Consider the following 27,787-nt stretch of genomic DNA (forward strand, 5'->3'; position numbering starts at 1 on the left):
AGCTGAAATAAATGTAAAGGTTTTGAAAATAAAAAGCTTGGGGTACACTCAGTGCTCTGGTGACATTTCATAGATACTCTTGTTTTTGTGAGAAGTCTTTAAAAAATTACAGGAACTTCGCAAGAATAGGAACAGTGTATACTGAAATATGAAAGTACTACATGCCATGTCTAAAAATTAATATCTCTTACCTCAATTGTTTTTACCCTTGTAGGATGGTTGAAATTAGGGTGACTAAATCAGTGGAGACCAGAGGGGGGAAAAATTCAGGAAAATAGCATTGTGTCAGCTCGCAGATACAATGTCATTGTGTTAACACTAGTTAGCCTAGGCTTGCGAAACTACCTCCAACTTTCTTCATACTGGACACGGACATATACAAATGGTATCCACAAGTTCATCTGACTGGGGAAGTATAATGAACAAAAATATAAATGCAACAATTTCAAAGATTTACGGAGTTACAGTTCATTCATATAAGGAAATCAATCAACAAACAAATTCATTAGGCCCTAATCTATGAATTTCATGGGTGGGCCTGGGAGGGCATAGGCCCATCAGTATCATTGGGTGGCTGGTCTGACTATCCCGCATGTGAAGAAGCCGGATGTGGAGGTTCTGGACTGGCGTGGTAACACGTGGTCTGCGGTTGTGAGGCCAGTTGGGCATACTGCCATATTCTCCAAAATTATGGGGGTGTGTTATGGTAGAGAAATGAACATTCAATTCTCTGTCAACACCTCTGGTGGACATTCCTGCAGTCAGCATGCCAATTGGATGCTCCTTCAACTTGAGGCATTGCACATTTTAGGTGCCTTTTATTGTTTCCATCACAAGGTGCACCTGTGTAATGATCATGCTGTTTAATCCAGCCACAGTGTCTGGTTTCAAAAATGCTTTACAGCGAAAGCTCCACAAACGATTGTTAGGTCACAGAAAAACCCAGCCATTTTTCCAGCCAAAGAGGAGTCACAAAAAGCACAAATAGTGTTAAAATGCATCACTAACCTTTGATCTTCATCAGATGACACTCATAGGACTTCATGTTACACAATACATGTATGTTTTGTTTGGTAAAGTTCATATTTATATCCAAAAATCTAATTTTACATTGGTGTGTTATGTTCAGTAATGTTTTGCTTCCAAAACATGAAGTGATTTTGCAGAGAGCCACATCAATTTACAGAAATACTCATAAATGTTGATGAAAATACAACTTATGCATGGAAGTTTAGATATACTTCTCCTTAATGCAAACGCGGTGTCAGATTTCAAAAGAACTTTACGGAAAAAGCATACCATGCAATAATCTGAGTACAGCGCTCAGAGCCCAAACCAGCCAAAAGAGATCCGCAATGTTGTGCAGTCAACATTAGTCAGAAATAGCATTATAAATATTCACTTACCTTTGATGATCCTCATCAGAATGCACTCCTATGAATCCCAGTTCCACAAATGTTTGATTTGTTCATTTATGTCCATATACCTCTTCTTGTTAGGGCGTTTGGTAAACAAATCGAAACGCGCATGCAACATCCAGCGGAAAGGTAGGACTAAAATTCCAAGAAGTTATATTACTGGTCGTAGAAACATATCAAACGATGTATAGAATCAATCTTTTGGATGTTTTTATCATAAATGTTCAATAATGTTCCAACTGGAGAATTCCATTGTCTGTAGAAAAGCAATGGAACTGGAGCTACCTCATGTGAATGCGCGTGACTGAGCTCGTGACTTCTGGCAGACCTCTGACTCATTCCCCTCTCATTCAGCCACCCTTCATAGTAGAAGCATCAAACAACATTCTAAAGACAGTTGACATCCTAGTGGAAGCCTTAGTGGGATATTGGTTGTTACACTTCCTATCTTCAATAGGTGCTGAGTTAGAAAAACTACAAACCTTGGATTTCCCACTTCCTGTTTGGATTTTTTCTGGGTTTTGCCTGCCATGTGAGTTCTGTTATACTCAGACATCATTCAAACAGTTTTTTAGAAACTTCAGTGTTTTCTATCCAATAAGACTAATAATATGCATATACAGTGGGGCAAAAAAGTATTTAGTCAGCCACCAATTGTGCAAGTTATCCCACTTAAAAAGATGAGGGAGGCCTGTAATTGTCATCATAGGTACACTTCAACTATGACAGACAAAATGAGAAAAGAAAATCCAGAAAATCACATTGTAGGATTTTTAATGAATTTATTTGCAAATTGTGGTGGAAAATAAATAAGTATTTGGTCAATAACAAAAGTTTATTTTCCACCATAATTTGCAAATAAATTCATTAAAAATCCTACAATGTCATTTTCTGGAATCAGAAAAGGCAGTTTACTCTGGGCACGCTTTTTATCCAAAAGTGAAAATGCTGCCCCCTAGCCCAAACAGGTTAATCCTCACACACAATCCAGCTTTACTGACGCAATGCAATTTTCTTGATTTATTACCTTTTTCTTTCTCTGGCCTTCATTGATTTAGTTGCCCTAATTTTGACCATCCTACAAGGGAAGAAACTCCATTCAATTTTGAATGGATTATGATGGTCCCAACCTCATGTCACTTTTTTTTTTTTTTTGGGGGGATTATCTACATAATTAACCCGTTTTACCCATTGGTCAAAAGATACATTTTTGATTTTGTATGCTATATACGGCTACTTTGTGCAAATGTTTTTTTTGTGATATCCAAACGGTTCCTCTTGTTTTTCAGTCTCTATCTATGCTGCTTAATGGTACTCCATTTGCCTTCGTTATCGACCTTGCTGCACTTGCCTCTCGCCGTGAATACCTCAAACTTGACAAATGGCTGACTGACAAAATCCGAGAGCATGGGGTGAGTGGTGTGAGTTGAGCCTTTAATTTACAGCAATTACAACCACTATACATACATACACTTTGCTATAAGAAGTTATAGGGATCTAGTACATGAGTCATTGACCTGTTTGCTGTTCTAGGAGCCCTTCATCCAGGCGTGTGTTACGTTCCTGAAGAGACGTTGTCCCTCTATCATTGGTGGTCTGGCCCTAGAAAAAGACCAGCCCAAAAGCGCCCTCCTTCCCCCAGAAACGATGGCTACCATGCTGGGTTGTCTGCAGTCCTGTGCAGGGTGGGTTTACCTATCAGAGCTCGAATCATGGGGCCTATGATCAAATTTGCTCTTTCATTACTCAGTCATGTTGTATGGTGCTTCAAGGTCTAGTTTCATAATTCATTTAATTTCAACTTATCTTGTAGTATCTACAATGATCATATTCATCTAGAAATGTTTTTTTTATTTTTTATAAAACTCAGACAAAAAAGAAACGTCCTCTCACTGTCAACTGAGTTTTATTTTCAGCAAACTTAACATATTTCAATGAACATAAAAAGATTCAACAACTGAGACCTAAACGGAACAAGTTCTACAGACATGTGATTAACAGAAATTGAATGTGTCCCTGAACAAAGGGGGTGGGGGGTCAAAATCAAAAGTAAGTCAGTATCTGGTGTGGCCACCAGCTGCATTAAGTAATGCAGTGCAACTCTACCTCATAGACTGTACCAGGTTTGCCAGTTCTTGCTGTGAGATGTTACCCCACTCTTCCACCAAGGCACCTGCAAGTTCCTGGACATTTCTGGGGGGGAATGGCTCTGATCCAACAGGTACCAGGCGTGTTCAATGGGATTGAGCTCCGTGCTCTTCACTGGCCGTGGCAGAACACTGACATTCTTATCTTGCAGGAAGTCACGCACAGAATGAGCAGTATGGCTGGTGACATTGTCATGCTGGAGGGTCATGTCAGGATGAGCATGCAGGAAGGGTACCACATGAGGGAGGAGGATGTCTTCGCTGTAACGCATTGTGTTGAGATTGCCTGCAATGACCACAAGCTCAGTTCGATGATGCTGTGACAACACCGCCCCAGACCATGATGGACCCTCCACCTCCAAATCGATCCCGCCCCAGAATACAGGCCTCAGTGTAACGCTCATTCATTCAACGATAAATGCGAGTCTGACCATCACCCCAGGTGAGACAAAACCGCAACTCATCAGTGAAGAGCACTTTTTGCCAGTCCTGTCTGGTCCAGCGAGGGTGAGTTTGTGCCCTGTAGGTGACGTTGTTGCCGGTGATGTCTGGTGAGGACCTGCCTTACAACAGGCCTACAAGCCCTCAGTCCAGCATCTCTCAGCCTATTGTGGACAGTCTGAGCACTGATGAAGGGATTGTGCATTCCTGGGGTAACTTGGGCAGTTGTTGCCATCCTGTACCTGTCCCGCAGGTGTGATGTTCGGATGTACCGATCCTGTGTAGGTGTTACATGTGGTCTGCCACTGCGAGGGCGATCAGGTGTCCGTCCTGTATCCCTGTAGTGCTGTCTTAAGCATCTCACAGTATGGTCGTTGCAATTTATTGCCCTGGCCACATCTGCAGTCCTCATGCATCCTTGCAGCATTCCTAAGGCACGTTCACGCAGATGAGCAGGGACCCTGGGCATCTTCCTTTTGGTGTTTTTCAGAGTCAGTAGAAAGGCCTCTTTAGTGTCCTAAGTTTTCATAAATGTGACCTTAATTGCCTACAGTCTGTAAGCTGTTAGTCTCAATGACCGTTCCACAGGTGCATGTTCATTCATTGTTTATGGTTCATTGAACAAGCATTGGAAACGGTGTTTAAACCCTTTACAATGAAGATGTGTGAACTTTTTTGTATTTTTACAAATGATGTTTGAAAGACATGGTCCTGAAAAGGGGACGTTTCTTTATTTGGTGTATGTTAAATGTTTTTTCAGGAGCGTCACTCAAGAGCTCTCTGAGACTATCTTGACCATGGCTGCCAACTGTAGCAACGTCATGAACAAAGCCCGCCAGCCGCCACCAGGGGTCATGCCAAAGGGCCGTGCTCCCAGCACCAGCAGCCTAGATGCAATTTCCCCTGTGCAAGTGTCGGTGTCTCCTCTCCAGGTGAAGAGTGTTTTATCTAACACGGTTTATTTGGGGAATGTGTATCAGCTAGAAGCATTACTTTCATCATCCCCTAAATTTGATTCAATTGTTTTGTCTTATAACATAATTGTGAACATTAGCCTGAAAGGCAGGTTTCTCAACCTGGTGCTCCATTCTGTGTGTTAGATGGATCCCCTGACAGCCATGGGCTCCCTCAACCTGGGCAGCTCTGCCACCTCTCACACACAGAGTATGCAGGGCTTTCCCACCCCGCTGGGCTCTGCTTTCAGCAACCCCCAGTCCCCAGCTAAGGCCTTCCCTCCACTGTCCAACCCCAGCACACCATTTGGGGGGATTGGAAGTCTCTCTTCACAGCTAGGTAACCCAGGTATGAGGAGAGAACGTGCCATAGATATTTGCAGAGCGTTTTGATTACACTATATGGAGGACTGAAGTGGGATGTTTTTTTCTTTTGTCTAGGTCCGCTGGGATCAGGCATTGGCTCTGGTATTGGTTCTGGTCTTGGAATGCCAGCGGTGAGCAGTGATCCGTTTGGGACGAGGAAGATGAGCACACCAGGCCTGAATCCGCCCACCTTTCAGCAGAGTAAGATGGCCTGTAAGTGGTGGTGGTGGTGTGACTGAGTGTATTTCCTCTGAAAATATTCTTACTATCTCCTAATAGCCTCTTGAAGTAATGAGGGTTAACTTGAATCAATTACAAATGCTTTAACAGTTTTCATCTAAAAAATATTGAGTACAATCTGGGAAGAAACGGTCTTTCACACATTGAATCAGAGGAAATACAGGTCAGTCATCCATTAAACGCAAATTATTATGCTTCTAATTGAATGTTTATTTGTCTGTTTATTGCTTTGATAGTGTAAAGTATTAAGGTGAAATTGCACTATAAATAGTTTTTTTATTTGCTGCAGTTCATCACAAAACCCTTCAGAATCATTTCAAAATAATTCTGAAGGGTTTTCTTTGGCAGTATTGTTTGATTTGGTCTCACCTTTTTTCCCAGCTGACCTATCTCAGGTGTGGCCAGAGGCTAACCAGCACTTTAGTAAGGAGATTGACGATGAGGCTAACAGCTACTTCCAGCGCATCTACAACCACCCCCCACACCCCACCATGTCTGTGGATGAGGTTAGTTTCTGAATAAAATGGTCTGCAGTAGTGTTGCACGGTACACCAAAACTTTGGGCATTTTTCGGTACTGTAACATGAAAACAGTTTAGTTCCAAATGTTTGGTTCTTTGGTTAAATGTGTCGTACACTGACTGACAGGATAATGTCTGGTCATTTGTCGACTGGGCCAGTAACTTCTCAGCGCATTGATTGCGTTTATATGCTCTGTTGCAGTCTGCTGTAGAAAACTGCTGGTGTCATAGTGAGTTTACCCGCACAAAACTCATGCTATATTTGAGCAATATGATTGGCCGTTCATTCAAGCACCCACTCTTCACTTGACCGAGCTGATGCATTCACACGGCACACACGAGCTGTGCAGACTATTTAAAAAGCTCTCATCAATCCACTTGCTGAGCTTATTTTTTTCTTTTAGGGAAATTTATTTGCTAAAGTCAACTTTCAATAGTGAAAATAGTAGCAAATTAGCAATAGGCTACTGTTGCTAGCTCTACAAAAAGACAGCTCTACAAAGACATCTAGCATTCATATTGGCTACTGAAGCCAGAACTTTCTCAAAAGAGGCTAGCTTAAAGGGGCAACATTCTATTTTTAACATTGATATAATTTGGCCATAGATAAGCACATTTGTTCTATGTATCAAATTTTATTGTATTTTGTATGCTGTCTTATGGTTTTGTAGAAGGATTTTAGGCTGTCCACATTTGTTATTGGTTTCTCTTATTTTAACTACAGAAGTCAAGTGGCTAATACGCTATATTCTTTTGCATCTGTATCATTTTGTGATTAGAGTTGTCGCGTAATGACTACCTGATTTTCCATGTCAAAAAGGAAGACACAGAGCAGGCTGAACTCTATGGTCCTTTATTAAATCTACTGTATGCCAAATAGTGGTGCTATAGCTTGGAAAAGAAATGTGATTTTGGTTGACAACAGAAGGCTGCTTGTTATCAACGTTAGGACTGTTTTCCTCAATTTGTCTGCTTTATGTTTTGTTTCCTTACCACAACACCGCTGAGTGTCTACTGGTATCGTGAAAACCCTAATTGTGATACTAAACCTGGTATTAAAGTAAACATTCTGGTATTGTGACATCCCTAGTCTGCAGCTGCTAAATCCTTGGCGCCCGTCTCTCTCTGGCAGGTGCTGGAGATGCTACAGAGGTTCAAGGACTCCACCATCAAGCGAGAGCGTGAGGTCTTTAACTGTATGTTGAGGAACTTGTTTGAGGAGTACCGCTTCTTCCCCCAGTACCCTGACAAGGAGCTACACATCACCGCCTGCCTGTTCGGGGGGATCATTGAGAAAGGCCTTGTCACCTACATGGCCCTCGGACTGGCCCTTCGATATGTACTCGAAGCCTTGAGGAAGCCATTTGGGTCCAAAATGTATTACTTTGGAATCGCTGCTCTAGATAGATTCAAAAATAGGTATGGACTATTATCTGTCTTCAGATGCTTAATGGAATTCCACACTGAATATTTGCATCTTGCGTATGTGTGATTCAAATGATCTGTGACTGCTGTAGGGCTAATTTGATCTTTCCCTCTCTAGACTGAAGGACTATCCCCAATATTGTCAGCACTTGGCCTCAATCGGCCACTTTCTGCAATTCCCCCATCATTTACAAGAGGTAATTGGATTTCCTGTATATTTGTGACACAATCGGTCATTCTTCATCCGTACATGTATCTTCCTTGTTTTTATACTGATATCCGTAACATCTTAGCCAGAGGTGCGGATCCTACTTCACGATAAATAAGTCTCTCGCTCTGGCACTTTCGAATATCCTGTGCGTGCAGTATATCGAGTATGGCCAACAGTCACGGGACCCTCCGGTGAAGATGCAGGGATCCATCACCACCCCAGGAAGCCTGGCGTTGGCTCAAGCTCAGGCCTTGTCTCAGCCTCCCAAAGCCCCCCAGCCTGGACAGCCCAGCACCCTGGTCACCACAGCCACCACCACCACCACTGTCGCCAAAACCACTACCATCACCCGGCCTACCCCTGGCAGCTTCAAGAAGGATGTGCCGGTGAGTAACTGGGGAAACATCAGGGAGTCACTTGCACCATATATATATGTCAATGTTTTTCTCTGGTCATGTAAATTGACTCTAGCAAACCAGCGCATCAGTTTTCCTGCGTTGCCATAGTTTGTGTCAATGGCAACATTCTGAACCGTTCTATGAGGAACACTGTCTGGTTTTCACATTTAAAATGTTCATTTTAGTTTACAAAGACTAAAGGAATGTAAACACCAGGAAATATTTTCATTTTTAACAAATGTGTGACGAGCCTAAAATAATGAGTTGGTGAAGCTATGTCACTGAAGACATTCTCCAGTAGTGTAGTTGTTTTGCAAATATGCGCTCACTAAGAATTGAGGTTTCCCAAGAAGAGTTTAAAATATAGAATAGCAGCATTTTGTTTTGAATGTATATTGTAATTTCAGCCATCCATCAACACCACAAACATCGACACACTTCTAGTAGCAACAGACCAAACCGAGAGGATTGTGGAACCCCCAGAAAATGTTCAAGAGAAAATTGCTTTCATCTTCAATAACCTGTCACAATCCAACATGACACAGAAGGTCAGTCATAGATATATTTTTGTTTACCTCATGGTGTTGCAAAAGCATGCTATATTGAGGATCTTGGTTTTGGCCAAGATTTCTACTAATGCTTGTGTACTTTCATCTAACTCTCAAGGTTGAGGAGTTAAAGGAGACTGTCAAAGAAGAGTTCATGCCCTGGGTCTCTCAGTATCTGGTCATGAAGAGGGTCAGCATTGAGCCCAACTTCCACAGCCTGTACTCCAACTTCTTGGACACCCTGAAGAACCCAGAGTTTGTCAAAATGGCCCTGAATGAAACTTACAGAAACATCAAGGTGAAGAGTTATTCACTTAATCCATTTTTATGGACAATAGTTTGTAAACTCATCAGATAAAGATATATTTAATTGCTAACCTTTTCTCTCTCCATGTGACAGGTTCTCCTTACCTCTGATAAGGCAGCTGCAAACTTCTCTGATCGATCCCTACTGAAGAATTTGGGTCACTGGCTTGGTATGATCACTCTGGCTAAAAACAAGCCCATCCTGTACACAGTGAGTAGATTTCCTCATTTTTAAATGTTGGCCTGTATTAAATTTTCAATTTTGTTTTCCTCCCAACAATTAACCAAATGTTTGTAATTGTGCCCCAAGATGGTATTTTGTTTAACCTGTTTTATTTTATTTTTTTCCCTGTTAGGATTTGGAGGTGAAATCCCTGTTGTTGGAAGCGTATGTCAAGGGGCAGCAGGAGCTACTCTATGTGGTCCCGTTTGTGGCCAAAGTCCTGGAATCCAGTTTACGTAGCGTGGTAAAGCCACATTCTCACCAACATTTTTAAGTATATCAATATGCATCTGGATTCACATTTTAATTTAATCTAGGAAAACCTTTACATTGTTGACAGTGTGAATTGTTCAGTGAGCTTGAGCCCAGCACAGACTGAGCCATCCCCGGCAGGCAGGAATAGCGAGACGGCCAACACAACAGACAATATTTGGGCCTGGAGTATTTCCCCTGACTACGGCCTGCCTATTACTAGACTAGTTTTTCTTGGGCAGGTCGCATGGTCAAGAGAAATAATGGGCCCTAAGACTGATCCACAGAAAAAGAAAGTGAGCCAGTTCCATCAAGCAGAGTACCTACAGCAGCAGACAGGGAGCCAGTCAGAGCTAGATGATGTAGACAAGTATAGGCCGCATTAAAGCCCACCTCCAGAGGAAGCAAAGAGGTGCAGAGTATGTGCGCAATATTTCTGTAAAAAAAAAAAAAATGGCTCTCCGGGTAATTTATTTTGACTTGTTAGCACTGGGTTTGTGTATTGGCACATTTCCTAGCTATTATGCCTTCAATGTTTTTAAGAGCAGGTTGACTTAAAAGCCATTTAATATCCTCAGATTTTCCGACCCCAGAATCCCTGGACAATGGCCATCATGAATGTCCTGGCAGAGCTGCATACGGAGCATGATCTCAAGGTCAGGGAACCCCTTCTCTTTCATCTACCAGTCACACCATGTTTCTAAAATTTTTCAGGTACTGATTTGTCATTGTGCTTTTCTCACTACAGCTGAATTTGAAGTTTGAGATTGAGGTGCTGTGTAAGAACTTATCATTGGACATCAATGACCTGAAGCCTGGCATCCTTCTGAAGGACAAAGACAAGTTGAAGAGACTGGAGGAACAGCTCTCTGCACCAAAGAAAGAGGCCAAGCCACCTGAAGAAATGCTCCCTGTTGTTAGCACAGGTATCCAGCACTTTCAAATTGGGATGCCCATTGTCGGTGTGTGAATATCTTTCTAACAAATGTATTTGAATGTTTGTTTCATCTGATTGTGATGTTGGTCCCCATGTATATTGAAATGGAAATATTTCATCATAATTTGTTGAATGATTTTAGCTCAATACGATAATTTCAATAACCTACATTTGTTCAAGTGTTTTGCCAAGAACATTTAACCCATTGCTTTTTTTATTTGTTCTGTTCATCGAGCTGCTGCTCTCAGGCTGTATTTTAATCAAAATAGCATTTTGTAACCAACAGGAGACTTTCTTCCATTTGCAGCTGCGCCATCCACTCCTGCCGCAACCACCACTTGCTCAGCTACTGGTCCCCCTACCCCACAGTTTAGCTATCATGACATCAATGTGTACGCCCTTGCAGGGCTAGCCCCTCACATCAATATCAACATCAATGTAAGTAGCACTCTCACTCAAACACCTGGGTGTTGACCTACACATGGTATTTGGGGTACTAAGATTTCTCTCCCTGCAGATCCCCTTGCTCCAAGCCCACCCTCAGCTGAAGCAGTGTGTGAGACAGTCCATTGAGCGGGCCGTGCAGGAGCTCGTCCACCCTGTGGTGGACCGTTCCATCAAGATCGCCATGACTACCTGCGAGCAGATTGTCAGGAAGGACTTTGCCCTGGACTCCGAGGAGTCGCGCATGCGTGTGGCTGCCCATCACATGATGCGTAACCTGACCGCCGGCATGGCCATGATCACCTGCCGGGAGCCCCTGCTCATGAGTATCGCTACCAACCTGAAGAACAGCTTTGCCGCAGCCCTCAGGGTACTGTCGCCTTCATTCACATCCACAAAGCGCTATATAAAATAAGTCTTATTAGTGTTCCTTTTGCTTATAGCTTTGGTCCTGTCCCCCTCCAGGCCCCCACCCCCCAGCAGAGAGAGATGATGGAGGAGGCTGCTGCTAGGGTTGCCCAGGACAACTGTGAGCTGGCCTGCTGCTTCATCCAGAAGACTGCAGTGGAGAAGGCTGGCCCAGAGATGGACAAGAGACTAGCCACGGTAAGTGGTTATGGGCTCATCACCATATTGGCACTGGGATGCTGCTCTTGTGTGTATACTGTCCACAACTTTTGTATGATGGCTGACTTGTACCTTTACTCCTGTAGGAGTTTGAGCTGAGGAAGCACGCCCGTCAGGAGGGTCGTCGCTACTGCGACCCTGTGGTGCTGACCTACCAGGCAGAGCGCATGCCAGAGCAGATCAGACTCAAGGTGAGCACACCTAGTTTATAGCACTCTACTTTCTCTCCTATTATCGGTATAGTCAAGAAAACATAAATTTAAAATATGTTTTATCAAAGACTGCGTTTGCATCTGGACTATTTACTGAGCTAAATTTCTACCACAGGTTGGAGGAGTAGACCCCAAACAGCTGGCGGTGTACGAGGAGTTTGCCAGGAATGTTCCAGGCTTCCTACCCAGCAACGACCTGTCTCAGCCCACTGGATTCCTTGCCCAGCCCATGAAGGTAGACTCTCATACCACTGGAAGAGAGAACTCCCTGAAATTGCATTTTCTGCTGTCTTTGACATAACCAATCTGATTTTAAGCTTAAGAACTTTACCAAAGTACCATATAAATGTCTCTGTCCTGTGTTTATTACAGCAACAGGCATGGGCCACAGACGATGTGGCTCAGATTTATGACAAGTGCATGGCTGATCTGGAGCAGCACCTCCATGCCATCCCCCCAGCGCTGGCCATGAACCCCCAGACTCAAGCCCTGCGCAGTCTGCTGGAGGCAGTGGCCCTGGCCAGGAACTCCCGGGATGGCATTGCTGCTCTGGGCCTGCTGCAGAAGGTCGGGGACTAATCCGCACACAACAACACTAGGAAAACATACATGGATAGAAAAGTTGTTTAGTTGTCTTTTATGAATACACCGGTCTCAGTAGAAAAGATCTCTTCCTGTGTCACTCATCTCTCCTTCCGTGTTCTAGGCTGTGGAGGGTCTGCTCGATGCCACCAGTGGTGCCGATGCTGACCTGCTCCTGCGGTACAGAGAGTGTCACTTGCTGGTGCTAAAAGCCCTCCAGGACGGCCGGGCATACGGATCACAATGGTGCAACAAACAGATTACCAGGTTGGTATCCCCTTAACCTTCCTATGGGTGGGTTAAGTTTTTTGCTCGAATGAAGAGGGGAAACTAAATCCACTCATTAATTTAATGTTTGTGATATCTTTACTTGTTCCAGGTGCCTGATTGAGTGCCGTGATGAGTACAAGTACAATGTGGAGGCTGTGGAGCTGCTGATCAGAAACCACCTGGTCAACATGCAGCAGTACGACCTGCACCTGGCACAGGTAAACACCACTACACACCTTTTTATTAAGCATTGAGATATTCTAGTGTGAGCAACACCATCTGTCAATAGTCCATCTTGATTCTATACAACTGAATAATGGGCATGTGGTGTATTCCGTCCCTTTGTCACTATCCTAAAACCCCTGTGTGTATGTTTGTCTAGTCTATGGAGAACGGTCTGCACTACATGGCAGTGGCATTTGCCATGCAGCTGGTAAAGCTGCTGCTGGTGGATGAGCGCAGTGTGAGCCACATCACAGAGGCCGACCTGTTCCACACCATCGAGACTCTGATGAGAACCAGCGCACACTCCAGGGCCAATGCACCTGAGGGGTGAGTCCTTTTCTGTCCTAATTTAATTAGGATTTTGGGTTGTGTTCATTAAGACACACTGTAAAATGGGTGTTAATACACTGAACAAAAATATGAATGCAACAATTTCAAAGATTTTACTGCGTTAGTTGACATGAGGAAATCAGTCAATTGAAATACATTTATGTCCTAATCTATGGGATCTTTTTTTAATATCAGCTCATTAAACATGGGACTAACACTTTACATGTGGCGTATATATATTTTGTAGTTCAGGCTGTCCCTATTTTCAGTTTGTTTTCTTCCATTTGGTGCATAATGAATAACACCTTGGAGATGTGGAGTTTATTGGCGTACATATGTTTAGTTTTCTAACTGATTTGTGTCCTGTGATTCCCAGGCTTCCTCAGCTGATGGATGTGGTCCGCTCTAACTACGAGGCCATGATCGACCGGGCCCATGGAGGACCCAACTTTATGATGCACTCTGGCATCTCCCAAGCGTCTGAGTACGACGACCCGCCGGGCCTGAGGGAGAAGGCGGAGTACTTGCTGAGGGAATGGGTCAACCTGTACCACTCTGCAGCCGCCGGCCGGGACAGCACCAAGGCCTTTTCTGCTTTTGTGGGCCAGGTACAGCACACACACTTGTCTTTTAACCGTCTTTGCCTTATGACCGGTTCCTCCAAGGCCGTTACCTGGTTTGCCTTAAAATACAAGAGCACAGCACAAGTCATGTCCTTGACAGAGTGGGTCTTAGTGCTCATGGTAGCAACCCCATTATCTTGGAACCCACTGCTGTGCTCACCAAGCAGCAGTGTTACTGGACTGGACATTTATACTAAAATCTTAGTAATTTGTATTCCTGGATCCATTCCCAGCATTACAAGGCTTATCAATGACCCAATTGTGATGCTGAGTTGTCATAATGCTTCAGCAAATGGACATTACACGGTGTTGGTAGACACAATGTAACTTAATTTATGTCCCTCTGAATGCCTCTGCTGATCCTGCAGTAATCATGTGCCTATGAACCAGAGTTATAACTGTTAGCACTGAGGTGGTGTGCCCTAGCAGGAAGTCCACTGTATGCAAGCTCACCCTGCACTAATATAAATCGCATGAGCATGTCTACTTCTGCTAAGCTTCCCAGTAAAGCATCAAGCATCCCAGAAAAGTTCTAAAAATATATATCCCACGTTAACATATGTAGCTTATGACACAAAGTTCATGAAATTAATAGTAACAGATATTCATATTCTCTCTGAAACTCACTTGCATAATACCTTTGATACAGTGGTAGCAATACATGGTTATAAAATCTACTGAAAAGACAAATGCCAATGGTTGATGTTTTTATATTCAGAACCACATTCCTGAAAAGCTTTGAAGATCTCATGTTAAATACTGTTGAAGTAATACGGCTACAGGTTAATCTGCCTCACCTATAGCCCATTCTGGTGGGAAGCTGCTATAGACCACCATGTGCTAACATTATCTGGATAACGTGTGAAATGCTTGATAATGTACAGTCGTGGTCAAAAGTTGAGAATGACACATTAATTTCCACAAAGTTTGCTGCTTCAGTGTCTTTAGATATTTTTGTCAGATGTTACTATGGAATACTGAAGTATAATTACAAGCATTTCATAAGTGTCAAAGGCTTTTATTGACAATTACATGAAGTTGATGCAAAGAGTCAATATTTGCAGTGTTGACCCTTCTTTTTCAAGTCCTCTGCAATCCACCCTGGCATGCTGTCAATTAACTTCTCGGCCACATCCTGACTGATGGCAGCCCATTCTTGCATAATCAATGCTTGGAGTTAGTCAGAATTTGTGGGGTTTTGTTTGTCTACCCGCCTCTTGAAGATTGTTCTCAATGGGATTAAGCTCTGTGGAGTTTCCTGGCCATGGACCCAAAATATCGATGTTTTGTTCCCCGAGCCACTTAGTTATCACTGTTGCCTTATGGCAAGGTGCTCCATCATGCTGGAAAAGCCATTGTTCGTCACCAAACTGTTCCTAGATGGTTGGGAGAAGTTGCTCTTGGAGGATGTGTTGGTACCATTCTTTATTCATGGCTGTGTTCTTAGGCAAAATTGTGAGTCAGCCACTCCCTTGGCTGAGAAGCAACCCCACACATGAATGGTCTCAGGACTCTTTACTGTTGGTAGTGCTCACCTTGTCTTCTCCGTACAAGGTTTTATCCGGATGCCCCAAACAATCGGAAAGGGGATTCATCAGAGAAAATGTCTTTACCCCAGTCCTCAGCAGTCCAATCCCTGTACCTTTTGCAGAATATCAGTCTGTCCCTGATGTTGTTCCTGGAGAGAAGTGGCTTCTTTGCTGCCCTTGACACCAGGCCATCAAATTCTTCGCCTCCCTGTGCGTGCAGATGCACTCACACCTGCCTGCTGCCATTCCTGAGCAAGCTCTGTACTGGTGGTGCCCCGATCCCGCAGCTGAATCAACTTTAGGAGACAGTCCTGGCGCTTGCTGGACATTTTTGGGCGCCCTGAAGCCGCCTTCACAACAATTGAACCACTCCTTGAAGTTCTTGATGATCTGATAAATGGTTGATTCAGGTGCAATATCCTTGCCTGTGAAGCCTTTTTTGTGCAAAGCAATGATGACGGCACATGTTTCCTTGCAGGTAACCATGGTTGACAGAAGAAGAACTATGATTCCAAGCACCACCCTCCAGTCTGTTATTTGAACTCAATCCGCATGACCGTGATCTCCAGCCTTGTCCCTGTCAACAGTCACACCACATGTCAGCTGGTCCTTTTTTGGAAGGGCTGAAATGCAGTGGAAATGTTTTTGGGGATTCAGTTCATTTGCATGGCGAAGAGGGACTTGGCAATAATTGCAATTCATCTGATCACTCTTCATAACATTCTAGAGTATATGCAAATTGCCATCATACAAACTGAGGCAGCAGTGAAAATTAATATTTGTCCTTCAACTTTTGGCCACAACTGTATGTGATATCAACAGAGGTATATGGGTGATATTAAATATTGACTGCCTTTCATCAAGTTGCCCACTCAAGAAAAAGCTTCAAACTGTAACCAGTGCCTGCAACCTGGTTCAGGTTATCGGTCAACCTACCAGGGTAGTTACCAACAGGAATGAAATCATCATATATTGATCACATCTTTACTAATGCTGCAGAAATTTGCTTGAAAGCAGTATTCGGATGTAGTGATCACAATATAGTAGCCATATCTAGGCCTAATATAGTGTATGAGGTCATACAATACATTTTGTAGCGATTCCTATGTTGTGAAGAGTATTTGTTGGTCTGTGGTGCCGCTGGACACATTTAGGAAATTGCTTATTCCAATTACTAATAAGCATTCACCCATTAAGAAAATGACGAATGGTTAAATCCTGTGGATTGAGGAATTGAAAAATTGTATGGTTGAGAGGGATGAGGCAAAAGGAATGGCAAATAAGTCTGCCTGCACAACCGATTGGCAAAGGTATTGAGAAATCATGACTTAACAATAAAATAAACTGTACTTTTCCAAGTAAAACTGACCAAATTATGAAAGACAAGCGTTGTAATTTTGAATTCTGTGAAGTGAGTGTGGAAGAGGAACAAATTATTGTCTATCAATAATGACAGGACACCGGGGTCTGACAACTTGGATGGAGAAGTACTGAGGATAAGACGATATTGCCACTCCTATTTGCCATATTTTCAATTTAAGACTACTAGAAAGTGTGTGCCCTCAGGCCTGGAGGGAAGCGTAAGTCATTCCGCTACCTAAGAATAGTAAAGCCCCCTTTACTGGCTCAAATAGCAGACCAATCAGCCTATTACCAACCATTCGTAAACTTTTGGAAAAAATGGTTTGACCAGATACATTATTTTACAGTAAACAAACTTTCAGCTGCTTATAGGAAAGGACATTCAACAAGCACAGCTGTTACACAAATTACTGTTTGGCTGAGAAATTGATAAGATTGGGGGGCTGTTATATTTCAGTGTCGCTTTTGACATTATCGATCATAGTCTGCTTGTGGAGACTTTTTTTGTTATGGCTTTACACCCCTGCTATATTGTGGATAATGAGTTACCTGTCTAACAGAACACAGAAGGTGTACTTTAATAGATGCCTTTCCAACATAATCCAGGTAGAATCAGGAATTCCCCAGGGCAGCTGTCTAGGCCTATTTATTTTCTAATGAGTAAAGCCAGTGTCTGTATGCAGATTTTTTTATTATTATTTAACCAGGTAAATTGACTGAACAAGTTCTCATTTGCAGCAACGACCTGGGGAATAGTTACAGGGGAGAGGGGGATGAATGAGCCAATTGTAAACTGGGGATTATTAGGTGACCGTGATGGTTTGAGGGCCAGATTGGGAATTTAGCCAGGACACCGGGGTTAACACCCCTACTCTTACGATAAGTGCCATGGGATCTTTAATGACCTCAGTCAGGACACCCGTTTAATGTCCCATCCGAAAGACTGCACCCTACACAGGGCAGTGTCCCCAATCACTGCCCTGGGGCATTGGGATATTTTTTTAGACCAGAGGAAAGAGTGCCTCCTCCTGGCCCTTCAACACCACTTCCAGCAGCATCTGGTCTCCCATCCAGAAACTGACCAGGACCAACCCTGCTTAGCTTCAGAAGCAAGCCAGCAGTGGTATGCAGGGTGGTATGCTGCTGGATGACTCAACACCTATACTCGTCAGCGACTGAAATGACTGCACCACTTAACAAAAAGCTGCCGTTTCAGAATGGGTGGCAAGGAATAAGTTAGCCCTAAATATTTCTAAAACTAAAAGCATTGTATTTGGGACAAATCATTCACTTTAACTTCAACTAAATATTGTAATGAATGTGGAAATTGAGCATGTTGAGGTGACTAAACTGCTTGGAGTAATCCTAGATTGTAAACTGTCGTGGTCAAAACATGTTGATACAACAGTAGCTAAGACAGGGAGAAGTCTGTCCATAATAAAGCGCTGCTCTGCCTTAACAACACTATAAACAAGGCAGGTCCTACAGGCCCTAGTTTTGTCGCACCTGGTCTACTGTTCAGTCATGTGGTCCGGTGCCACAGAGGGACTTAGGAAAATTGCAATTGGCTCAGAACAGGGCAACACGACTGGCCCATAAATGTACACGGAGAGCTAACATTAATGATATGCTTGTCAATCTTTCCTGGCTCAGTGGTAGAGTGACTTCATCACTACTTGTTTTTGTAAGATGTGTTGACAAGCTGAATACACCGAGCTGTCTGTTTTTAAACTACTAGCACACAGCTTGGACACCAACGCATACCCCACAAGACATGCCACCAGAGGTTTCTTCACAATCCCCAAGTCCAGAACAGACTATGGGAGGCGCACAGTACTACATAGTGCCATGACTACATTGATCTCTATTCCACATCGGGTAACTGATGCAAGCAGTAGAATCTGATAAAAATACACCTTATGGAACAGCGAGAACTGTGAAAAGATGCACAGCTACCGACACATGCGCACGTACATTGTGTTATCATACATTTTGTGTTGTGGATATGTGGTGTTCTATGATGTAATGTAAGTGTCTTGATGTGTTTGGACCCCAGGAAGAGTAGCTGCTTCCTTGGGACCAGATAATGGATCCCTAATAAAATACAAATACACAGTAGCTGTTCATTTCAGGAAAAAATAAACAACTCTAACTACATTATGGAAGACGGTAGAAGCGAATGGCAATTCTCACTACTGTACTTACTGTCCTCCCCAGATGCACCAGCAGGGCATTCTGAAGACGGATGACCTGATCACGCGTTTCTTCCGGCTGTGCACAGAGATGTGTGTGGAGATCAGCTACCGCGCCCAGGCCGAGCAGCAGCACAATCCTGCGGCCAGCGCCGCCATCATCAGAGCCAAGTGCTACCACAACCTGGATGCCTTTGTTCGCCTCATCGCTCTGCTGGTCAAGCACTCTGGAGAGGCCACCAACACAGTCACCAAGATCAACCTGCTCAACAAGGTAAGAATTAGGAGGATGCTGAATAATAAGCTTTCTGCTTTGTAAAGATCTCTCAAAGACAATCTTACATTTGAAAACTTCAAACTGCAATATCAACTAAATGTAGTTTTCTTTTCTTTTTTCCATACACATCAGATTTAAGATAAGAAATGCTCTTGATGTCATGATTACTGGGCTCATCTGAATGTCCCTTGACTGGTCCCAGGTTCTAGGTATTGTGGTTGGAGTGCTGATCCAGGACCATGATGTAAGACAGACAGAGTTTCAGCAGTTGCCTTACCACCGCATCTTCATCATGCTGCTGCTTGAGCTCAATGCCCCCGAGCATGTGCTGGAGACCATCAACTTCCAGACCCTCACCGCCTTCTGGTAAATGCTGCCATGTCTGTTAGACAATATTGATCACTGACATCTTAAAGGTTACTTTCCTCAACTCCGTATGATGTATCGTTTTTTTTCCCCTTATATCCACAGCAACACTTTCCACATCCTGAGGCCTACCAAAGCCCCTGGCTTTGTCTACGCTTGGCTGGAGTTGATCTCTCACCGGATCTTCATCGCCAGGATGCTGGCACACACGCCACAGCAGAAGGCAAGGACAAGTCACTGACGTGCTAATGCAATGTCTGGGTGGGTGTTTTTTCTGCTTAAAAGCAACCATTGATAACCTTTGTTTTCTTTTCTCTTAGGGTTGGCCCATGTATGCCCAGCTGCTCATTGATCTTTTCAAATATCTAGCGCCCTTCCTGAGGAATGTTGAGCTCAACAAACCTATGCAAATCCTCTACAAGGTATGTAAACTGCTCTAAATGTTTGTTTTTTTTCCCCCTTGAAATGACTAGTAACCTGACTGACTGGATTTTTCTCCTATCCTCAGGGTACCCTGCGTGTCCTGCTTGTCTTGCTGCATGACTTCCCAGAGTTCCTGTGTGACTACCACTACGGCTTCTGTGATGTCATCCCGCCCAACTGCATCCAGCTCCGCAACCTGATCCTGAGTGCCTTCCCACGCAATATGAGACTTCCAGACCCCTTCACTCCCAATCTGAAGGTACAGCTGAATGACAGACCCTAAATACATTCTTACACAGGAAATGGTCTTCTGTAACTCTTAAGGTTTAGTCAATATTTTGTTTTACTTTTTCTTTACTAGGTTGACATGCTCAGCGAGATCAACATTGCTCCACGCATCCTCACTAACTTCACCGGAGTGATGCCCTCTCAGTTCAAGAAGGATCTGGACTCGTACCTGAAGACGCGCTCCCCTGTCACCTTCCTCTCTGAGCTCCGCAGCAATCTGCAGGTAGGGGGCGCCACTCTGGGTCCCTGGAAGTATTTGCAGCACAACGACACATCTTTAGACCAGGTTAAGTTTTGACTTGGAGCAAATGTTCAAATGTGGATTTTTGTCATGCGTTGTTTCTGAAGTGTCATCATACATGGGTGTTTCAATGTGTGTCTAGATCTAAGCAATGCAATCTGGAAACAAAACTAGTCTCCTTCCATTGCGTAGTGTTGGTTTTACATTTTTGTTCTCCTTTTTACCCAACAACCCTCTAGGTGTCAAATGAGCCAGGCAATCGTTACAACATCCAGCTGATCAATGCACTGGTGCTGTATGTGGGGACCCAGGCCATCGCACACATCCACAACAAGGGCAGCACTCCCTCCATGAGCACCATCACTCACTCAGCCCACATGGACATCTTCCAGAACCTGGCTGTGGACCTGGACACTGAGGGTAAGACAGACACACACACACACACACGAAAGCAAACTTTTTGTTTGTTTTTGTATACAGTGGTATTCCTTTGTTCCCAGGGCGCTATCTCTTCCTGAATGCGATTGCTAATCAGCTGCGCTACCCAAACAGCCACACCCATTACTTCAGCTGCACCATGCTCTACCTGTTTGCTGAGGCCAACACGGAGGCAATCCAGGAGCAGATCACCAGGTAAATGTTCTCTACAAAAAGATATTGCATCTGAAAACCAGGCATTGCAGAACTACCTGCATTTCATGGATCTGTTTCCTTTCCAAGTGTATTTTGTTAAGTAGCTTTTGTTCCTGTTTGCAGGGTTCTTCTGGAGAGGCTGATTGTGAACAGGCCTCACCCCTGGGGACTGCTCATCACGTTCATCGAGCTCATCAAGAACCCTGCCTTCAAGTTCTGGAGCCACGACTTTGTGCACTGTGCCCCGGAGATCGAAAAGTATGTGCTCATTCACTCTCTACCAGAGTTGGCTTCTCACTCAGCTGAGATGACTTCACCTGCAGAGTAGATGCTGGAGGATAACCAGTTAGCAGCATGTTGTGTTCATGCTCTGCTTTATTCAACAACAAAGAAATATCATTCTAAGATAAGCTGCAATGGAAGGACTTGGATTAAAAGCCCTCCGCTGTCTTCTCTCTCTCAGGTTGTTCCAGTCAGTGGCTCAGTGCTGCATGGGGCAAAAGCAGGCTCAGCAGGTGATGGAGGGCACTGGTGCCAGTTAGTCAGCCAGCCTGCAGGAGAGATGCTAGGGCCAAACCCTCCATCCCTGGACCCCCATTACTGTTAGCACTGGATGAACTGGAAACGCTGATTTGAAGTTTAAGGACTGCTGCTCATGGATCTGAGTTATTTGTTTTGGCCTGGATATGGAGAAGTTGAATGCTGTTTAATATAATTTTGATGTAAATATTAAAAGGGAGAGAGCTCCATGTCTGAAAGGTGTCCAACAAATTATCTAACATGTAAAGATGACATGTGTACAGACACACACATTCACTCACTACCAAAGCCCTGTTTTGTCTCCCTCCTACATTGTTCGTTTTACATATTTCTTGACTGATTTATTTGCGTTGAGGCTTAATGGATAGTGGATTTAATAAAAAGCAGCCTAATTGGAGTGGGGAGAAAGGCAGTGCACTAGATTCTCCTGGGTTCACTCCTTTATCTGCTTGGGGTGTGGTGGGGGTCAGGTTCTCCCCGGCACTTGGAAAATTTGAGATGACTAACGGAACCTTAATTTGTACAAAGATCCAAATTGTGGACCAATACAGCCCATTTTGTAAGGATTTTGAATGTTTTGTAAATGTATTGGTCCATGTGTATTTTGTAGTCCTTTAGTTCTTGCTACTTATTTCCTGTATGTATACATACTGTAGTTAACTCATTAAACAATTCAACTGCATTTGTTTCCCTCAGTGATAAATGGAGACTGCTGTTTGTTTTATTATGCAAAACATGATAGCAGTGTACATTACGAAATGTTTAACAAGCAGTTCAATCGACAGCTGCGGGCCACCTAAGGTCCATTGCCGGTTTGGGTAACATATAGTGACCCATGAAGGACCTTTTATGGCGCAGTACTTCCAACAGTCTCAAAGAAGCCATTGCTCATCAGTCACATACAAATTCACAAGGATATACAGTTAAATCAGTTTTCCAAATATGTTCAGTTACAATAGGCCTAAAGCTGGCCACTGGCTCTAACCCTTTAGGCTTGTTTTGAGTGGAGATCATAAATCGGTGTGCTTTTTGTGTTAACTTATGGTTTGGTGAGCTCCAGAAGCTGATGCAGGATAGTCTTCTGTCCGTAGCGGACCTGGAGTGCTCTCCTCTGCCGGCTGCTCAGTTTTGCATAGCCATCTTTATCCTCCAGCAGCACCTTGTCTTTCAGCATATCCTCCCCATAAGAGTCCAGTGTGAAGCGGGCTGCAGCGTGCACCAGATGCCTCCAGAGAGGGGGCAGACTAGGCAGGCCCTCGTTGGAGAGTGCCTGCAACATTTTCTCCTCGTCATCATCTGCCTCCTCCCAGCCTTCGTTCTCTCTGAAGTCCTCAAACTCCTCTACTGACATGCACAGGATCTAGGGAGAGGCCAACAGCAATGTATTTTTTTAACTAGGCAAGTCAGTTAAGAACAAATTCTTATTTTCAATGATTGCCTAGGAACAGTGGGTTAACTGCCTGTTCAGGGGCAGATTTGTACCTTGTCAGCTCGGGGGTTTGAACTTGCAACCTTGCGGTTACTAGTCCAACGCTCTAACCACTAGGCTACCCTGCCGCCACAGTAGTATACTGGATTGTGAACTGGGTGGTTCGAGCCCTGAATGCTGAAAGCCATGGTATATCGGACCACACAACACGTTTTTACAGAAATAAGGCACCTTGGGGTTTGTGATATGGCCAATAAGAACAGCCGTGGTATATTTGCCAAATACCCCACCCCCTCATTGCTTAAATATTCAATTATGAGCTCTTAATATGGTTACCTTGAGTGTTGTGTACATCTCTGTGTCAGTGAGGGACCCTGACTTTCCGAAGATAAACACTCCCTTGTCTCCAACCATCTCCATCTCACACAAAAGACTCCACTTCTCCACAAGGAGGCGCTGTTCGGCTTCAGACCGAGTCACTGAGATGTGGAAGAAGAGGATGGAAGAGACGTGAATTTGTCAAAACTATAAGGACAATTTAGAAATCTGGTCTCTAATTTGGGTTGATTCAGTTTGTGTATTAGTTGTCTGATTAGTAATCACCTTGCACAGCTGCTTTGTATACATTGGACATGGGTATGTCTGCCGTGTCGTTGCTATTACTTTGATATGGCTCCGCAAAGCCATACATGTGTAGGAGCTGCCAGTTGGCCATCTGACCATATGTGTTGAACACTTCCTCTCCTTTCCGGATACTTCGCACTGACACCATCTTCAAACACTCCTGTGAATGCAGAGAGAAAAAAGGACATTTCATATTCTTGCTATACACCCACTATATAGGATTAGTGAACAGAATGTCAACTGTAGGGGGGGGGTTTACTCACGGGTGTGTATTCCAGATTGGCGTTGTGATTTGACACATGGTTCAACATGTCCGCAATGGGCACCATCATGGGAGGATTGGGGTCCTTCTCATCCTCATCCTCCTCATCCAGGGGCTCCTGGAAACTGCAGAGGAAATGAGAAATAGAGTGGATTATGGGATTGTATTCAGAGCCAGACAGCAAACTGATCAGCACTTGAAGAGTATCAGTAGCACTACAAAAGCGTCACACTCCAGCCGTTCCATCAAAATGGACAACATACTGAAGAAAGACAAATCCTTGACAGGTAAATCACCTCCAAAGCTTGATGGACCATGAAGCTGGACACAAGTAATGAGAGAGAAGGTGAATGTTGTTTAAACAGCCATGAAGTTTTTCCTTATAGTACTGTATAGTAAGACACTGGTCTCACCTGGGGTGTAGCCTCTGCCGAGTCCCCAACAACCGGATGTTCCGGTTTTCAGGGGAAATGGGAAAAGAGCCTGTGATGAGTCACGCGACTTCCACTTTTGGATTGTAACACTCCACTCCATCTTAACTCCTCCACATTTACTGAATTGGTTGAACAGTGCAGAAGAGAACCTCCTGAGTTTTTTTCTTCTCGTCAAGAACAGTATGTAGGGGAACTAGTTTTGTGTGTTTCTTTCACACCTGCTATGCTAGGTTACCTGTGGTGTGTGTAAATCATCCAATCACACAAGAGGGGTGTGTTGTGTGGAAATCATCACCCAATCACAGGAGTGGCTTTTGAAGGAATATTGTAGAGAATCTGGGTTGAATGTATGCTGCCAGAAACAAACCTGGTTCCCCCAAAACACATCAGCAACATTTTAAGTTGCTGTTCCTCAGCTTGGTTATCCAGTTACACTTCAGCTTTATCAGTGATTTGTGTAAAATGAATAATACAAATATGGGCTTAAATTACAAAGATATTGACTTATACATAGAAGTACTGTCAACTTCTGTAACTGTTCAATTATGCACCTTTGAAGTGTAACCGATTGCTTTGCAGTAGTGGTCTTCACAGGTCCGACAATTTTCTAACTTGTATTTATTATCATTTGTTTTATCATTATTATTATATATGCAAAAAGTATTGTTTCATTTTGTTGATACATTTTAAAAATTGTGTTCGAACTGTCATTTTTATTTTGTTCTAAGTATTTAGTTGAAGATTGGTTTAAAAAAATAGACCTGTTGTAAAATAATAGACCTGTTGTAAAATAAATAGCATTAGCCTATTGCTGTAATTTGTTGGGTAGGTCTGCGGTAGGCACTTGCTTTGTTGGTAATTTCAGCAAGCTAGGCCTGTACAAAACTTTTATTTAGGTTTAAATCAGTTCTTTAAATAGGATATGCAACACATGTTTTGTTTAATTCTGTTGAGACAGAATGCAATATGCAATATAATAACCTGTTCATATTTTCCCAATAACATGACTCAGGCCTACTTTTGATATTACCCTAATAAAGTTACGAAACATTTGTGAAGGTTTAGTGTGTTATGGCTATTATTAGGCTTAGCTATGAAGGCAGTGCATATCAGCGTTCCAACTGACTCCTGAACTTGAGGTGCGGAAGACTGTTTTAGGCCTACCAGTTACTCCTTTAAATCTAACAATATAATGATTATCTTTGTAAAAAAAAATATTCTGATTGAAAATTAACAAATTTGCCCCCTTCTTTACGACTATATCTCTATAGCGGTAGTTAACTATCTGACAAGCATAAAGAAATGCATGTCGATGTTGGGAACATGGCGCTGGCACTTCTCGATCTTTCTCTTGGTCTCTCTAGAGCTAGGTTTCTCTTGCTTCAGATTTTAAATATTAATATCATACAGTGGCACTTAGGCCTATATAAATACAATGCTTGATGTATTTAGCACTCAAATCTCTGACAGCTGAACATTGAGGTGGACAAATATAAAATCAAAAACAATAGGATATAACATTTTGAATATGCTACACATCGATGATTTTTGTATATTTTTTTATTGGGTTATAGGCAGTTTTTAAGGACACATAACTGTGTCATTTGGCCAATATCGGTCATTTATTGATGGCGCTGGTAGCGGCCGGTCAGAGGTTTCTTTCTCGCTCTTTCTTCTCTCGGATCCGAAACGGCACAGTCTGTTTGGATCTGTTTTTCCACAGGCCTTTTTGGGAACTGATCTGATTGTTCTCAGGTCCATTCAGAACAGGTCTTGGTTTTAAAATGTTTTAATTTATGCACATCTGGTCAGGTGGGAAAGCCACGGACCCAGTTCGGAACAGGTCTAACTTTTTGAACCCGTGAAGACCTCTGCAATATGTTCCAAATGTACAAGCAGCTTAGTAGAAAGCCTGTCACCCCACTCCTCCTCATGCTTTCCTTGGTGCCTGAGCCATACAACCTCACCTGTAAGCCATGACAAAAGCCACCAGGCTTCTGTAGAGGTCCAGTGTATGTCTCTCTGGGTCCCACAGGTCAGGGTGTAACGTAATGAAAGGTAGGACGATGTCTTTGTACTCTTTCTGGATGTTGGTGAGGTCAGTATCCACCGCCTCTGGGATCCCTGTCCCCTTCAGGAGTCTGTCCCGCTCATCCTTTGACCTACAAACCACATCCACAAAATACAACTCAGAATACTCAAATGCAACAGTTTACTCAACTCAAGGATATTAGAACATACTGTATGTGTTTGCCCTTACCAGAACATGGGATGATCCAGAGCTGTGAAGTCAGACCAGAGGGATAGGTAAGGCCTCCAGTGGGACTGGGGAGATGTGTACTCATACATCAGTGCCAGGAGGAGGGGCACCCATCCAGACGTGTTCTCCAGAGATGCTTTACCTAGGGAGGAACAGATGTTTTCTTTGGGGGCCTCCAACAAGAGGTGTGTGTGTGTGTGTGTGTGTGTGTGTGTGTGTGTGTGTGTGTGTGTGTGTAGTCTCACCCTCCTCCAGCACAGCCAGGACCTTGGTGGTGCCTTGGTGCAGAAGAGCCATTCTGGGTATAGTAAAGAGCAACTCTCCTTCATCTATGTCCTCCTTAGCCAGCATGCCATACTCTGCCACTGTGCCCTCATTGCTGATGTACACCTTGGAGAATGAATACAACTGAATGACCATTAACACAGAACTCATAGCAATAGTCCGGTGAGTTCCACCCCCAATACACCTGTAGGTATGTGAAATACATGGCATTTTACAAATTGTAGACAATGTCTTTGTACACTTTCTGACTGTTGTGATTACCTTGTTGTTGAGTTTAAGCCCCACTCCTTCACACCACTGTAGGAAGCTCTGGAGAGGGTCGCTGCCCTCTGTCTACACAGCAAACAAGGATCATCACACCATCAGACTCCCATGACCAAACAATAATCAATGATGCAGACTAATCAGATTAAACATATTGACACGTGCAAAAAAAAACAACACTATCAAAGATTCTTATTCACCTAGTTTGCTAGTTATTCCTACGGGTTGGTAACTTTTAAGCTAGCTAGCATTCATAACTTGAAATCGTGAACTGATGAGCTAGCTAGCTAGCTAGTCGCATCACTAACAACAACGCGTTTTCCAACATACAAGTATGTAGCTTAGCAAAATAAACCATATCTCTACCTTGAGTCTTTTAGCATCGGTTGCCATGCTGTGCAAGAAATTGTGCTGTTGTACAACTCAAATATTAGTGTAATTCACGAATAATTTAATACAAAGTAGATTCCAGAAAGCTTACGCTATTGGTATGTGTTCATTTCCGCAAACCACGTGTGTCGCATCTTTGACGTCATGTCGCAGTGCTACATGGTCATGTCAAAACATAATAAAATATTTATTTAAAATTTTAAAGTTTCTTTCGGCATGGCTGGTCATTGTGATTACATTTTAATTTCCCCCCTTCATTTTTAAAATCATTCTGGCTGTGTTTATTATTG

The 27,787-nt window shown here is 43.3% G+C and overlaps 2 protein-coding genes across 20 annotated transcripts in view; one reads left to right on the top strand and one right to left on the bottom strand.

Annotated features, from left to right (window-relative positions):
* The window catches only part of LOC112218788 (CCR4-NOT transcription complex subunit 1), a 40,210-nt gene extending 17,979 nt beyond the window's left edge, over nt 1-22,231 (top strand). For 3 of the 18 annotated variants that reach the window (XM_024379926.2, XM_024379928.2, XM_024379927.2), the window contains exons 14-48: nt 2,708-2,839; nt 2,952-3,103; nt 4,767-4,938; nt 5,107-5,308; nt 5,401-5,538; nt 5,947-6,071; nt 7,218-7,504; nt 7,629-7,707; nt 7,868-8,107; nt 8,527-8,667; nt 8,786-8,965; nt 9,068-9,184; nt 9,330-9,440; nt 10,027-10,104; nt 10,197-10,410; nt 10,672-10,823; nt 10,903-11,199; nt 11,295-11,435; nt 11,543-11,647; nt 11,784-11,903; nt 12,041-12,235; nt 12,375-12,517; nt 12,630-12,738; nt 12,903-13,072; nt 13,452-13,683; nt 18,807-19,055; nt 19,261-19,424; nt 19,530-19,647; nt 19,745-19,846; nt 19,933-20,106; nt 20,209-20,421; nt 20,616-20,796; nt 20,877-21,009; nt 21,133-21,267; nt 21,473-22,231. In XM_024379926.2, the coding sequence (XP_024235694.1) occupies nt 2,708-2,839; nt 2,952-3,103; nt 4,767-4,938; nt 5,107-5,308; nt 5,401-5,538; nt 5,947-6,071; nt 7,218-7,504; nt 7,629-7,707; nt 7,868-8,107; nt 8,527-8,667; nt 8,786-8,965; nt 9,068-9,184; nt 9,330-9,440; nt 10,027-10,104; nt 10,197-10,410; nt 10,672-10,823; nt 10,903-11,199; nt 11,295-11,435; nt 11,543-11,647; nt 11,784-11,903; nt 12,041-12,235; nt 12,375-12,517; nt 12,630-12,738; nt 12,903-13,072; nt 13,452-13,683; nt 18,807-19,055; nt 19,261-19,424; nt 19,530-19,647; nt 19,745-19,846; nt 19,933-20,106; nt 20,209-20,421; nt 20,616-20,796; nt 20,877-21,009; nt 21,133-21,267; nt 21,473-21,551 (5,580 nt within the window). In that variant the 3' untranslated portion in view covers nt 21,552-22,231. The remainder of the gene's footprint in view (nt 1-2,707; nt 2,840-2,951; nt 3,104-4,766; nt 4,939-5,106; nt 5,309-5,400; nt 5,539-5,946; nt 6,072-7,217; nt 7,505-7,628; nt 7,708-7,867; nt 8,108-8,526; nt 8,668-8,785; nt 8,966-9,067; nt 9,185-9,329; nt 9,441-10,026; nt 10,105-10,196; nt 10,411-10,671; nt 10,824-10,902; nt 11,200-11,294; nt 11,436-11,542; nt 11,648-11,783; nt 11,904-12,040; nt 12,236-12,374; nt 12,518-12,629; nt 12,739-12,902; nt 13,073-13,451; nt 13,684-18,806; nt 19,056-19,260; nt 19,425-19,529; nt 19,648-19,744; nt 19,847-19,932; nt 20,107-20,208; nt 20,422-20,615; nt 20,797-20,876; nt 21,010-21,132; nt 21,268-21,472) is intronic. The other 15 variants (XM_024379929.2, XM_024379932.2, XM_024379942.2 and 12 more) reach the window with 13 other exon arrangements.
* Nucleotides 22,232-22,248: 17 nt separating this feature from the next.
* On the bottom strand, nt 22,249-27,641 carry LOC112218791 (SET domain containing 6, protein lysine methyltransferase). 2 transcript variants are annotated; one of them, XM_024379944.2, is made up of 9 exons: nt 27,474-27,641; nt 27,105-27,176; nt 26,804-26,948; nt 26,559-26,700; nt 26,266-26,460; nt 23,866-23,989; nt 23,582-23,762; nt 23,315-23,457; nt 22,249-22,909 (listed from the first exon to the last, which is right to left on the bottom strand). In XM_024379944.2, the coding sequence occupies exons 1-9, from the start codon at nt 27,498-27,500 to the stop codon at nt 22,589-22,591; spliced, it is 1,350 nt and encodes a 449-aa protein (XP_024235712.1). In that variant the 5' UTR covers nt 27,501-27,641; the 3' UTR covers nt 22,249-22,588. The 2 variants fall into 2 exon arrangements, with proteins under 2 accessions (XP_024235712.1, XP_024235713.1); XM_024379945.2 differs by having other exon boundaries at nt 27,589-27,623.
* Nucleotides 27,642-27,787: the final 146 nt, after the last annotated feature.

Source organism: Oncorhynchus tshawytscha, linkage group LG19, assembly GCF_018296145.1.
Source record: "Oncorhynchus tshawytscha isolate Ot180627B linkage group LG19, Otsh_v2.0, whole genome shotgun sequence".
In the NCBI taxonomy this organism is placed as follows: Eukaryota; Metazoa; Chordata; class Actinopteri; order Salmoniformes; family Salmonidae; genus Oncorhynchus; species Oncorhynchus tshawytscha.

Bases quoted from the DNA above. Each gene is read 5' to 3' on its own strand.
- LOC112218791 (XM_024379944.2), bottom strand. From the start codon at position 27,500: ATGGCAACCGATGCTAAAAGACTCAAG. The intron at 26,949-27,104 runs GTAATCACAACA...TCATTCTCCAAG, and splicing joins GGCTTAAACTCAACAACAAG to GTGTACATCAGCAATGAGGG. The intron at 26,701-26,803 runs GTGAGACTACAC...GTTCCTCCCTAG, and splicing joins CCTGGCTGTGCTGGAGGAGG to GTAAAGCATCTCTGGAGAAC.